The sequence below is a fragment of the Prionailurus bengalensis genome, chromosome A3 (assembly GCF_016509475.1).
Source record: "Prionailurus bengalensis isolate Pbe53 chromosome A3, Fcat_Pben_1.1_paternal_pri, whole genome shotgun sequence".
Lineage (NCBI taxonomy): Eukaryota > Metazoa > Chordata > Mammalia > Carnivora > Felidae > Prionailurus > Prionailurus bengalensis.
Genome location: NC_057354.1, coordinates 89,566,021 through 89,579,884, shown reverse-complemented (window position 1 = coordinate 89,579,884; position 13,864 = coordinate 89,566,021). Strand labels below are relative to the sequence as shown.

General features: G+C 55.7%; 1 protein-coding gene across 4 annotated transcripts in view; it reads left to right on the top strand.

Annotated features, from left to right (window-relative positions):
* The window catches only part of SFXN5 (sideroflexin 5), a 116,972-nt gene extending 104,199 nt beyond the window's left edge, over nucleotides 1-12,773 (top strand). For all 4 annotated transcript variants that reach the window (XM_043603679.1, XM_043603682.1, XM_043603681.1 and 1 more), the window contains one exon: nucleotides 9,726-12,773. In XM_043603679.1, the coding sequence (XP_043459614.1) occupies nucleotides 9,726-9,803 (78 nt within the window). In that variant the 3' untranslated portion in view covers nucleotides 9,804-12,773. The remainder of the gene's footprint in view (nucleotides 1-9,725) is intronic.
* Nucleotides 12,774-13,864: the final 1,091 nt, after the last annotated feature.

Below are 13,864 nucleotides of genomic sequence, written 5' to 3'. Positions count from 1 at the left end.
AAAGGTGGGGCTTTTCTGTGGATGAGTGAGGCATTGGGGAATAGAGGCCACTAAGAGCTCTGCCCTGTCCATAGGTGGGATTGGGGCTGGCGGTCACCCCACATCCCCCAGGCCCACGCTCCTCCAGAGGCAGAGGCTGGCATCCCTCAGCCTCAACTATCCATATGACCTTGGTCTTAACCTCAAAGACCTCAGTTTCCCCAGCCATAGGGTGGTGGAACTATGTTTCTTCATGGCTCTGCCCATTAGGATTCTGGAAGCGAAACCATTAGACCAGGCCCTTGTTCTGGAGTTTGAAGAGCCGACAGCAGGCCATGCAATCTTGAGTCAGATGCTGACCCCATCTGACCCTCAGGTGTCTTGTCTGCAGCACGAGTGTGCCCTCTGAGAGCCACCTCCGAGGGCCTGGTGTGGCTCAAGAATGCTGCCAAATGGCTAATGGGCAGAGCCTGGCCTTCCTGGGAACTTGCCTTGTAGCCCCTGAACCCTCACTTGACTCTTCTGGCCTCCCAGCAGCAATAGAGACTGGAGTGGGGGCACAGAAAAGATGGGCTATGTGCCTCTGGCTGGCTGCAGGTGAAGGAGAGAACCCTGAGCTCTTCCATAGGGCTAGGGGGCTCTCTAAATGTGTGTGCATCTCTTTTCCCTGCACCACATGCCAGGTGGGAGGCAAGGAGTCAGGTTCACCAGTAGCGAGCACCTGTTTGCTCTGTTGGCATGCCCTGCAGTTGCTGGTTGGTTGGCCTTTGCTCCTTGGCCTTGCCTGACAGTTCAGCAGAGGACTTCCCACCTTCCCCTGCCCCTCCAGCTTCTGCCAAACACCTTGACTGGAAGAAAAGACATCGTCAGAGGCCCTCAAGGCTTCCTGCTCAGAGCCTCCCATGTCAGCCCTGCCAACCCCACCCCCACTCAGCCTACCCTCTCCTTACCTCAGCCTTAGAGGGTCCGGGGCACTAGAAGAAGGCATGTTCTGAAGAAGGCTAAGGCCCTCATCACATCCTTATACCACTCACAAACCACAAGTCACCCTGGCCCCAGAGGGTGGCTCTTAGAGGCCACATTCATGCTGTAGATGAGGTACCTGAGCGTCAAGTTCAGCCACCCCCTTCTCATTCCCTACCCCCTCCCTGTCTGGGAAGAGAATATGGGTGACCCCCCTGGCAGCAGAACCTCTACCACCTCTCTCCCCATCAGCAGCTCTGAGGAAAATGGTAGTTTTCACGAACCAGCTTGGCTGGAAGCTGTGACTTACCAGAAGCAAATATCTACCCCAGCTTGCCTCTCTTTCCCCTCTCTTTCTCTTTTTCTTGGGAAAGCATTTGAATGCCCAACCAAGAATGGGGAAGAATTGGGAATGAGCTCAGGTCTACACTCAGGCTGTTCTAGAAATGACCGCTCCTCCAGGAAGTCCTCTCTGATGAGCCACACTAGGATCTGTCTCACCTCACATAGGTAGACTTCGGTGACATGTGTTTCCTGTGTCCCATCTACTACCTCGAGACAATAGTCCTTTCTCCCTCTTTCAACACATAAGGATGTTCCTAGGGCTGAGAAATAGAGCTCTTTATCAACACCTAATACAGAGTGTGGCTCATCTGGGCTTACCCCGGTTCCTGCTTCTCCTGCTTTTGCAGTGCTGTTATGAGGCCAGAGGCAACGTCTAGAGGGCATTGTGTCCCTCCTGAGTCCACAGACATTCACCTTCTCCCAGAGCAGGGGCCTCTTCCCTCTAATCTCAAATCCATCTCCCACTTTCCTTGGAGTTGTTTGTTTGGGGTTTTTCTCATTTACTGGTTTAATCAGTCTCTACTGAACTCCAAAGCGGGCTATTTTTGCCGTCAGAAATCTGCCGCCTCCCCGCCCGCTGCTTTCTTGGAGTTTGCCCACAGGACCCCCCAGGAGGGACGGATGGGAATGGCAAAGCCACTCAGAGCCCAGGAACGCCAACGCCACCTGTCACGTTGCCTGTTCCCCACACCCCCAGCCCAAACCTGCATGTGCACACAGGCCCACACACAAGCACACACATGAACATGCACACACATGCCCCAGTGACATCCTCCGGCAGGGCCACCTCTCAGCCTGTCCCTCCTGGTTCTTTCTAGGACCTTCTAGAAAGCCTAGCTGAATTCAGGACAGGGAGGGAGGAGGCTTGGTTGTGCAAAGCTTCCGCTGAGAGGATTAAAAGCATCAATATGTGCGAAGCATAGAACATGCCTGGCCTGTGCACAAGCAAGGGCTCAGCCTTGTGAGCCATGAGGAGACACCCGTGAACAAGACTGGGCCTGGGCTCTAGGATAGCCATGGAGTCCTTCCTTCCTTATGCAGCATCACATGGATTTTCCAAGTTTCCAAAGAACTCTCTCACCTGTTTCTTGATATTATCCTCATGTCAGTGCCAGGAAGTAGAAAATCTTCCTACCACACATATGGGGAAACTGAGGCCTTGAAGCTGAGAAGATGGAGGACAGAGAAGGATTCTGAGATTGATCCACCAGGGGGCACCCAGGAACAGTACAAAGCCCCAAAATGGGGAGGGGGTCTGAGCCTCCACTGGGTGCACATTGCACAGGGGAGATGGAAGAGTATAGACGGGATCCCTACACTTGGGGACCTTCAGTTCAGTTTGATTCAACTTCTGCCAAGGACCTACCGGCTTGAACTGGGGTGAGGTGGGGGACTGCTGTGTTCATAGATGATTAGTGAACAAATCGCCTGCAACTGGGGATGTGATGGAGATGGAAATAAATGCAAGGGGCAATGGATTTGGTTTGAGAAGATCAGGGGAGGCTTCCTGGAGGAGGCAGCTTTAGAGGATTAAGATATAGCTAGACTTGGGCCTCAAAGGCTAAATATACAGTGTACTAGAAATGGAGAGCAGCCAGTAGGTGAGAAACCTGGAGAAGGTCCCAGAAGGCCTTTAGCATCCAGCCAAGGAATCTGACATTCACTGGGAAAGCAGCGGGAGCCAAAAGCCAGCAACCATAGGCCTGACCCACAGGGTCTAGGCTCAAGTCTCAGCTGCTCTCCAGCGCTGTCCTAACACCTCTGCCCTCTAGGACACTCGGGACAGCTTCACGAAAGATGGGGCCTGGACTTGTGTGCCTAACCAGGACCTGAGGCCTGCTCAGCCCTGAAGAGAGAGCGTGGGGTGTGCTGCCCCTTACGTGCTAGACCGGAAAGAGGCGTCAGACACACAGGGTCAGTCAGGTGCCGGCCTGGGCATTGGACCCCATGTCAATGTCAGCACCACCTGCAGATGCTCAGAAGCCCAGAACCCTGGCCAGGAGCAGGAGGCAGCTTTGAGCCATGTCACAGGGTCACACTGAACACCCCGCCCCCCCAGCCCCATGCCTTTGAAAAGGAGGCAGAAAAGCCACCAGAAGAAAGGCAAGGAGGAGGAAGTTCTTTGTAGTAGGTAAAAGCCCCTGAGAATGGGGCACAGGCCAGGGATCCAGTTTCCTGTTTGTGTCTGGGCACCTTAGCTCCAGGTTCAAATATGTAAACTATCCGCCGGCCTGGCTGCAGGTGTGTGTGCTCCCAGGCTGCAGAGGCAGCGGTGGCCCCAAATGCATTCCTGACTCGGGCCCCCCACCCATAATGAGCCGGGAGACAGAGGCAGATAGCTCAGGGTTAACCCTTCCTGCACCACCAAGGAAGACCCAGTCAGGCTGCTCTAGGGGACTGTGGGGCCAGCTGGGCCTTGGGGTGCTCAAGGGGGCTGGGGGTTTCTGGACATGATGATTCATGTTTTCTGCCTCCGACTTTCAATGCAACTAAAAGTTAGGGACTATCTGCTGTGAGGGGCAGCAGGGTCTGGCTGGGTGGGGCACCTGGATGAGGCTCTCTGGGAGGCAGGGTGCAGGTTGTACCTCAGGGTCAGGGAACAGTGGCTGGGCAGCACTCTCTTGGGCAGGGCGGGTGTGTGTCCAGCAGGCCCACGGCCTCCTGGCACCGCCAGTTCTGGGGCTTGTGGGGGACTATCAGACAGCTGATAACTTCAGCTCTCTCACTGGTCCCTGCATCCCCCACCCTCCAGGGCTCTGGCTCCCCATCCCCTGCTAACTGGCTGTCAGGTACCTGGAGAGGTGTCTACCAGATGAAGAGAGGGAGCCAGGGGCTCTTGCCTGCCCCCTGAGGCCAGCCTGGAACTAGGTCACCCCTCCTCCCTATGGCCACTTCTTGCCCAGCCCCCTTTCTCCTCATCCCATTCTCCTTGTAGGAATCCCCTCAGAGCTTGTTGAGGTCAGAACCAAGCCCTGCCCTCGGCCCACTACCCTGGGCCATCAAGCCTTTACTGGGTTGGTACTGGTGACCCCTCTTGCTGCACCCATTCCCCTTACCAGGCCTTGGCAACTCCCTCACTCCACAACCCACCCATGAACCTCTGTGGCCAACACACCATTTGATCTGCTGCCCACATGGCACATAAAGCCAGCTTCTGCTTCTTATCCATCAGCCCCCCCACCCTGAGCAGCAGGGGTGCCCCCAAAACAACAGCACAGCCCTTTGTCTCTGTCTCTGGTTGGGGCAGCAGCGGGGCACTCTGTATCTGAATCACATCCATTTATCAGCAGAGCCCTGGATGTGATAGCTGTGGAGGAGACCCAGGACCCCCACACCTCAGAGAGGTGATCTTCAAACGGCACAGGGGTCTTCCCTGTGGGGGCCTCCCGCTGAGCCCAGCGGTAAAGATCCCCAATGGTCCCGACGCCCGTGAGATCCGCCATTGCCCCAGCCCCAGCCAAGGCTAGAGGGGTCTTAATGGACAGCCAGTTGAAGTGGCCCAGGATGGAAGTGAGAGTCTGTGCCTGGGGTCAGCGCTGAGTTGGGGGTAGGAAATCTGGACTCCAGAGGTCACCAAATCCCGTTGTGAAGACTGAAGCCTTTCAGCCTTCATTGGGACCACTCAGAAAGCTGTGCCTGGTATCCATGCTGCCTGGTGCCTTGGCACCCCCTGTCACTGCTTCTGCTCCTTGGGCTGGTCCCTCAAGGCTACCATCATGGGCTTGTTCCCTTCAGCCGCCCCTCAAATTTGCCTGTTCTCCAGGCCTGGCGCCCTCCCCTTCCATCTGTTCTCCTGGGCAAGTTCCCCCACCCTGGGGCCTCCGGCTGTGCTTGCACATCCCAGGTTTGCTCTCCCACCCAGACCCCTGCCCAGAGCCCCCGAACCCATGCGCTGTCTGCCTCCCTGGCCTCTCTGCCTAGGGAACTCAACATGACCAAGCCTGAGCCTGTCACCCTCCCACCCTGACCCGTCCCCCTCCCGCATTCCCTGCCTCTGAGAACGGCGTCACCAGCCACCCCAGCTCCCGAGCTAGAATTAGGAGTCATCCAACGCACAGTCATCCTCGACACCTCCCTCTCACCCCCACATGGGATTGGTCATCAACTCCTATGGGTTTCTCTTCAGAAAGGATTCAGTGCCACCCTCCTCACAGCCCCGCCGGCAGCATCATAGGGCAGGACCTGGCACCTCTCTCTTATTCCCACAGCTGCCCCCTCACTTACCCTCCGATCCATCCTCCACATCCACCGCCACCAGAGAAACATTTCTAAAATGGAGTCTGGATCATGGCCCACCCCCACTCAGAATCCTCCCGTGGCTCCCCATGGCCCACACCGACACGTTCGTGTGGCCCATAAGGGCCTGCCTGTCCCAGCCCCACCTCCACGTCCTGCCGCATTCCCTACATGCCCAACGTTGCCCGCACCAAACGGGCCGTGCTGGCCCGCCAATGCCTTTCCTGCCCTCTCTTATCAAAATCCTCCATTTTATTCCCAGCCTACCTCCTCTGAGAAGTCTTTCTTCCTTATTCCTTTCATCAATACGTGGTAACCCCCACCCCCTCCCCAGTTACCATGGCACCTTGTCTCTCTGGGATCCATGTGCTTTCATAGATGACTCCTCCCCTAGACTGTGAGCTACTCAAGGGCATGGATGAGATAGACTGTCCATCTCACCTGTCCATCTCTGTGTGCCCAGCCCTGGTGTATGGAGTTGACAGCCATAAACGTCTGACGTGAGGGCTGGTTAATGTGAGATGAGAGAAAAAGCCCCGAAGGCCACTCTGTCCCCGAGCCTCTGCTCCTGAGTACCTCAACCAGCTACCCCTCCCCAGAGCCTTTCCACTGCCCGCATCTCCCCCCTGCATCCCTTCTACCTGCTGCCCTCGGCACAGCGAGGAGCCTGGGGGACCTGAGTCAGGGACAGCCCCCGCGGGGAGGATGAGGCCTTGGTCTGCACCCAGGCCGGCACCCTCCAGGGAGCGGGTCGAGTGGGCCGTGGCCCCGGCCGTGGTCCTCCACCGCGGTGGTGAGCAGCCTCTCCGATTTTAATGCGGGCCTCGGTGCTTCAGTGAAAGCCGGCATGGGAAGTTGCTAATAATGGCACTAAAATAAAATATGCTACATCTGTTATGGGTAGCAGAACAAAATTAGCTGCTCACACCTCTGACATCCAAGATGTCTTAACTTAAAATACTCCTTGGCTTACTTTACATCATTTACTGATTATATTTAAAAGAAATACAATTTTGCAATTACTGTTCTTTCCAGTGTGATATCTGTGCATCATTTTCCTTTTATGTTTATATATTTCTCCTTCATTAGTGCAGTCTGAAGGGTGATTAGGATTCTTCAAACATTTTACAGAGGTTAAACGTTGATTAAGATTTAATTATTACTGTAAATAGCTTGGAATGACATATGGTGCAAAAGCCTGACATATGTGCATTTGAATAAATGAAGTGCTATTTCCCAGGATGCCTCAGTAGCTGTTTAACAGCTTTCCCGAAGGGTTATGTTACACCTCATGGTAAGATTGCTGGGATGTTATATTTTGTTGGTTTTTGCAGCTGAAAGCTAAGAACAGTTTTCCAGTTTTTTAAAAACATTGAATATTTTAAATACCTAAATTGTTTTGCACAAATTTTTGCTAATTTGTCTAACTAGGTTAAACATTTTCAAAAGCATTTAGATTTTTAAGCGTGGGCGCTGTGCATTGTGTCAGTGGCAGCATGGGGACGAGGGGAGCTGGTGAGGTGGAGGGGACACGGAGGCCGGCAGGGGTGGGGAGGGAAGAGGTGGCTTGAGGAGAGGGGGTGGGGAAGAGGCCTGGGCCCTGAACCTAGCTCTTGTCTCTTTGGCCCTCTTCAGTGGCCAGAGCCTGGGTATGGGGGTACCGTGGACCACAGGGGAAGGGTTCCCCTTCCCCAGCAACTCCACTATGCCCACTGGCTCTAGTCCACACTGAACTCCCTCCTTCTTGGCCTCTGACATGCCCGGTCTGGCCATGACCGAGTTCTTTGAAGGCAGGGCTGGTCTATGGCGCCTTCTGCATACTTCTCAGGGTTGCCCTGTCTTGACATACGGCAGGTACCTGGGACCAGGTTCGGCTGAACTAAGCCACAAAGGCCCGGCACTTCCTTGACTCTGCCTAGGGTGGAGATCATGCCGAGGCCCCCCTCACTGAAGTAGCACCTCCCTTTCAGGTTCCCTCAGGCATCCTTACTGGCTAAGTCCCTGGAGCTGCAGACCAACATCTGGGCTGCTGTAGAGCCTCCAGGGGGACCTTATTTCCCAGTGCCTTCTGCCTCCCTTCTTTCCATTCATTTATTCAACACTTACTGAATACCTCCTGTGCACTGGCAGTGGGCCTTGAGGGTGCAGGGATGAACACGATCGCACATCACGTTTGCTGCCTTGTGGAGCCTGCAGTCTAAAGTGGAGAGGGGGAAGACGAGTGGACGGTCAACCTCAGAAACAAGTGATACAACTGAGATGCAAAAAGTGTCAGAAGCTGTGGGGGGTCCCAGGAAGTGGCCACACCCAGGCTGGGAGGAGGGAAGATGTCTAAAACTGAGATGTGGAAGATAAGCCCAAGCAGGAGCCCGGCAAGGGGGGTGGAGAGAAGCGGTGACAGAGGGGCAGTTCAGGCAAAGAACCAGGGTGGGGAAAGCCCGGTATCTGAGGCATGGCAATAAGTAGGCGTGTGCGGTGCCTCCAGCCCCAGGCGCAGGGCGAGGCTAGGCAGGGGCTGAATAGCGCAGGAGTCGAGACTGTTCCCTGAGGACAGTGGGGTTATTGAGCCATTTTATGAGGACGAGAGGGGTGCCCAAACTTGTGGTTGGGAAGGCTCGCACTGTCTGAGGTGGGGGTAGAGGGAGACTTGAGGGGAAGAAAGGAAAGAGGAGGTGAGGTGGTGCCAGAGCATCACTGGATGACAGTGTGGGGAGCCGGGTTGGGACAGGAGCAGATGGTGACTTCAATCCCGATTTCGATTTTAGGGTTGAGTTCAAGTGCCTGTGAGACATCCATAAAAAGGTCTAGTAGACAGCCCCTGCGTGCCCAGGACTCAGGGCAGAAACATGGCTGGAGAACCCGCAGATCTGGGGAGTCCCCGGGAGGGTGGAATCACCCCAGAGCTTGTGCAGGAAAGAGGGCCCAGCCAGACGAAGCCCCCGGTGACCCTGAGAAGTGTCCAGTGGATGTCACAAAGTGCAGGGTGGCAGTGACTTGGGAGAGAAGGATTTTTGTGGATTGTGGTGGGAACAGAAACCAGATTTGCTGTGGGTTGAAAAGTCAGTGGGAGGTGAAGAGGTGGAGAAGGCCACCTGAGACAGTGCCTTAAAGAAATTTGGTTGTGGGGGAGGAGAGAGACCAGGCGGTAGCTGGAGCGTGACGTGGGGTTAACGGGACAGTTTATCAGATGAGAAGTTCTTGTCAGTGTTGAAACGCTGATGGTCGAGAGTCAGTGGACTGTGAAGGTGGGAGACAGCAGGAGAGTCTGAGAGTGGGCTCCCGGAGTGGGCATGGGGGAGATGGACCCCAGGAGGTTCTGCCTTCTGAGGGGAGGGGTGGCAGGAGAGCAGGTGCGGAGCAGCGTGGACAGGTAGTTCATGGGTTTGATGGGGGGATGCCGAGGGGCTTCTTCTGTTGTCTTCTGCTTTTTCTCTGAAGTAGGAAGAAGGCTCTTCTGCTCAGGAAGAGTGGGGGGCTGAGGGCAGAGTGACTAAGGAGGGCGGAGAAGGTTTAAGGTGTCCCCTGTGGAGAATGAGGGAAGGAGCTGACTGGGCAAAGTGGCTGGGAGGAGGCGGGTTGCTGGTCACTGTGGGGGCCCAGCAAAGTCAGGTTCAAGAGCATGGTTGAGTTCCTGTAAACCTGGGCCTCTGCCAGTCAGAGCTGGAAGGACCTTTGGGCTAGAGAGTGGCTGGAGCGACAGCCCCTGGTGTCCGGGTTAGAGTGGGTGGGTGTGAAGACTGAGCTGTAGGGAGTCTGGGGCTTGAGGTCTTCGATGTCTAAAAACAGATAGGGATAGTGAGTGGGGTGCTGGAAGGATAAGGACTGTGGAGTCCAAGAAGGTTGAGTTTGGATTTCAGGAGTGTGGGTGGAGCAGCCCTGGGTGGGGACCAGGTCCAGGGTGGGTGTGGGAGTGGGTGTGGGAGTGGGTGTGTGCCACGAAGCAGACTGGGCCCCGGGAGATGAGGAAGACACAACTCGGAGGTCAGAGTGTGGAACGTTCACCTGCACGGACACACCGTCAGAGGAAGACACAAGACCTAGCCAGGAAGGGATACTGTGGCAGGAGGGTGGTAAAGGAGGATGTGTCAGTAGGCGGCAGGGGGGGAGAACTTTGGGCACCAGGGTAGTCTTAATGCTACTCCCAGCCTCCACACTCACCCGTCCCCCCTCACCTTTCTTCTCTGTTCTCACTCTCTCCTCAGATCGAGACGTCCCAGTTAGAGCCTGAAATTGCCCGGGCCACGAGTAGTCGGACGGTGGTATACAACAAGGGGCTGTGAGTGGTGGCCGGCTGGCCTGGGGATGGAGTGCTATCCAGGCCGGGGAGCCGGGGGCGGGAAGGAATCTCCCGGCTGCACCTGCAGGGAGGGGCAAGCTGATCCCACCAGTCCTGGGCCACCTGGGGGAGCACTGGACCCACAGTGGTAGGGAGACTAATCTATTCACATGTTAACATAAGGGTGAGGAATTCTGACACATTTCCTATAAGAAATAATCAAGTGCATTTCTGGGCCTTACGTGGGGTTGTCAAAACTCTACTCAGCACAATTATCTGTGAAGCTGAAAAATTGTAGAGTGCCCACGGGATAGACTTAGGATCCTTTTATACTTTGGGTTTTTTTTTCTTTTGTTTTTTATCTGAATCAAGTCTGAGCCTTGGCTGCAGTGGCCCAGATGGCGGCAGCGGACCAGTGGTGGCAGTAGGAATAGGCCAGGGGGCTGGTTGGGTTGGCAGAAGGGCTGGTAGATTCAAGACATTATGGTGGCCGGGCCCAATGGCTCCCTGAGCTGGGCTGGGCTGGGCTGGGGGTAGGGGAGGCAGTCTACACCTCACAGGAGGAAGCAGCTATGACTGAGGTCCTCAGGAGGTGGCCCAGGGAGTCAGAAGCACTGGAAGCCTCTGGAAGATTCTGTGGGCAGTTGACTCTGAGTGTGGCTGGCCTTCATCCATGCTACAACCTGCAGAACCAATCCCTCTGCACGAAGCCCAGTGCCTGGGGCTGGAATTGTGGGCCTGCACTTTGACCTCTGCAGGGTGACCCTCCTTCTAGTCACCAGGCTGGAAGCTGGGCTGTGGGGCTGAGGATGGGGCTGGAGCTGGACCGACCTCCATCTGGGGGGCTCTCAGGCCCCAAGGCTTCCTGCCCCATCCCACTGCTTCCCGAGTGGGAGGGTCTTATGCCTGAGTGCAGAGGCAGGTTTCTAGGTACCAATCTGAGAGTCAGCATCAAGACAGGAACTGCAGGCCCTGGCTGTGGCACCAATGGGCTGTGTGACCTTGGACAAGTCTGCTCCCCTCTCTGAGCCTCTACTCCCCATCCGGAACCAGAGGACTGGATCAGGGCGTTCCCACCGACTCTTCCAGCTAACCTCGTCTTTGCCTGTCCTGCTCAGATGCTGGTCATCCCAGGCACATCCCCAGTGTGGACACTGAACTGGGAAAGGGGCAGGCCCCTTTGGGAATGGCCTCAGGAGCTAGACCTTGACTTTCTGTATGTGAACCCACATCCTGGGAACACTTGATCTTTGCCCCTTTTCAGTTCTGAAGGAGGAGATAGTGTGGGTGGCTGGGCCTAAGTGTGGCTCCACACCCACGTGCCACCTCTCACCCTGCACCGGCCTCCGAGGTCACTTGCTGCTGGCTCCTGTCTCTTCCCATTGGCAAGCCAGGAAAAGGAGAGGCCTGCAGGGGCTCTGCAGAAGACAGCAGGACCCGAGGTGAGGGTGAACAGGGCAAACAAAGAGGAAGCATGGGCCCCATTGTACCCTTCACCTGCCCCCAGCTGGAATGGAGCCCTCAACATGCAGCCGCATGGCCTCCTCACCTCCCTGGTGACTCCACCTGGGGAGAGACCTGGCTGGAGGTGAACACAGGCATGTGCAGGAAAAGACTAGTGCAGGGCAGCAAGGCTGTGGCCATGGGCGGCTCTCACCATCCTCTGTGCAGGGGTGGTTGTGGGAAGGTGGGTCTTCCACAGGCACTGGCACCATGTACCCCCTCAGAACCCCGTGCTGTCTGTGAGGACCTCCCAGCCTGGCCCTGCTATTTCTGCAGAATGCTGCCCTGAGGGCCCCCCACTCTCCTGAGGAGCAGCACTCCCCTACCAGTCAGGAAGGGGTGAACACAGAGCAGGTAGGGAGAACAGAACAGCAGAGAAAAAGGGGCAAGTATTTTTGAGCCAATCCTGCCATAATGTGACCGTGCCAATGACAGGCTGCGTGTTTCTGGGTCCCCTTTTGAAAAGCTCTCTTCAAACTCACCCTACCCCACCTCTCATTGGACCTTGTTTGTGTGCACTTTACCTTGAGACCAAAACTGCCCACCCCAGCCCCACTCCCACCCTTTCTGGAGATGTGGTAGAGATGGGGTCTCTCCAGCTCCCTCTCTGGACTGGCTGCCCTGGCCCAGCCCCACCCCAGCCCCAGCCCTGTGGCCTTGTCATCTCATAACCTACTTCCTTTGTCTCCTGGATGATTTCTGGTCATGCTCCCAAATGCAACTTCAGGTGAGCTAACGGGACTCCTCCTTGGGAAAGGGGTTGGCAAAAGATCTGTATAATACAGCTCAGGGTGATGGTGACAGAGGGTCAGTGGCCCTGCAGATAAGATAAGCCCTGGCTCGGCTGTAGAAAACACCATAAGGGAAACCTTTTGGCCAATATCCATCACCCACTCTGCTGAGGCCAGAGGAAGGGAGGCCTCGTGGGCAGATTGGCTCATGACTGGGGAGGAGGCTGAGCTAGGTCCCACAGCTAGGGTGTGGCTGGTCCGGCTGTGCCAGAATCCAGGCCATACCTACAACTGGTTCTCTAGCCCTGGTGTACTGCCCCACCCCCCACCCCCACCTTCTTCTAGTCACTTCAAACATTCTCTGAGGCTCGGGGATGTCCTTCTCCCATTCCGGAGAATAATCTGATGGTGCAGGGGCCAAAAGCCCAAGATGTCTAGACGGCTGCTGGGTCAAGGTGGCTGATAGCCCCCTTTCTACTTCCTGATTGTGAGCTGGCTTGTTTTCTGTCCTGAGCCCCTGGCCTGGGAGAAGAGTGGGGTCCTGAGAGCAGAAGGGCCAGAGGACAGGGGCAAGTGCTCTTCCAGCCCTGGGCCAGGTGTGAGTGAGGCACGAGCACATATGCCTTGGCCACACCAAGGGGACTTTGCAGTGTCTTTTTAACCTTCTCAGAAAATTTCTCAATCTCTGTGATTTATGTAATACTAATGAGCTGTGGGCAATAAATGATGGATTTAAAGCATCAGGGCTTGGCTTTTTGGGTTGTGGGTGGGAGCAATAGGGGTACAGAAACACAGTGGGGACAGGCCAGGGCTGCCTGAGGATTTTGTGGGAAGCCCCCTGAGGAAGGTGCAGACCCCAGGCTCCAGGAGGCGTCAGGCCATCTGGGAGGCCCAGAGGGAAGGGGAAAGGAAAGGATAGAAGAGCATGTGAGGGCAGGAAGTTGGACAGAGGGCATGGGTTGAACTTTACAGAAGGAACCCCCCCCCCCTTTACAGAAAAGTTGCTGAGCACTCACTAAGACCCCACTGCAAGGCACTTGAGTAGATAGGGATGTTGGTAGATCTCATACTGTTGCTATCCAGGGGACACAGAGGGGAGTGCAGGTGGGAGGGTCATTCTGGACTGCCTGGGAGCCCAGAGAGTCTTCATAGGGAGGAAAGATGTGAGCCAAGTACAAAGGTACCAATATCCACAGTATGTGTGGCACTAGCCCCAGGAATTCTGCCCCTTCCTAACTTCCCCACAGTCCCTCGGGGCCTGGCACTAGCCCCAGGAATTCTGCCCCTTCCTAACTTCCCCACAGTCCCTCGGGGCCAGGCCTCAGCCACCTCCTAATAGTTCTGGCCCCTCTTCTTCTAGGAAGCCCCCAGAATCCCTGGGGAAGTGAGGCCTGAACTCTTTTCCTGGACCTCTAAGCATCTTCCACCCCTGCAGGGAGAAGCTGATGGCCTCCCATGGCAGGGGGACCATGTTGTAGAGGTGAGGTCCACGGCTGGGGTCATGTCAACCCAGGTGCCAGCCCCAGCTTGGCCCCAGCATGAGTGTTTGACTTCTAGCCAGTCACTTCCTTTATTCACCCATTAATTTGGTCAGGTGTTTATGGAGCATCTTCTCCAACAGAGCCTTGGTGTCTTTAGCTATAAAATGTCAAGAACAAGCATCACTCGCTGGGCTGGTGTAAGGATTGGAGAGACCAGGTGAGGAATGCACCCCGACTCTTCACTTTTGCCTGCCAGGTGTCAAGAGAACGGCTGCCTCCCCTTACCTGTGCACTGGGCCCCTCTAGGAGGCTTGGGGAGGGGGGGCAGGAAAGGGATGGGGGCGGGGTCT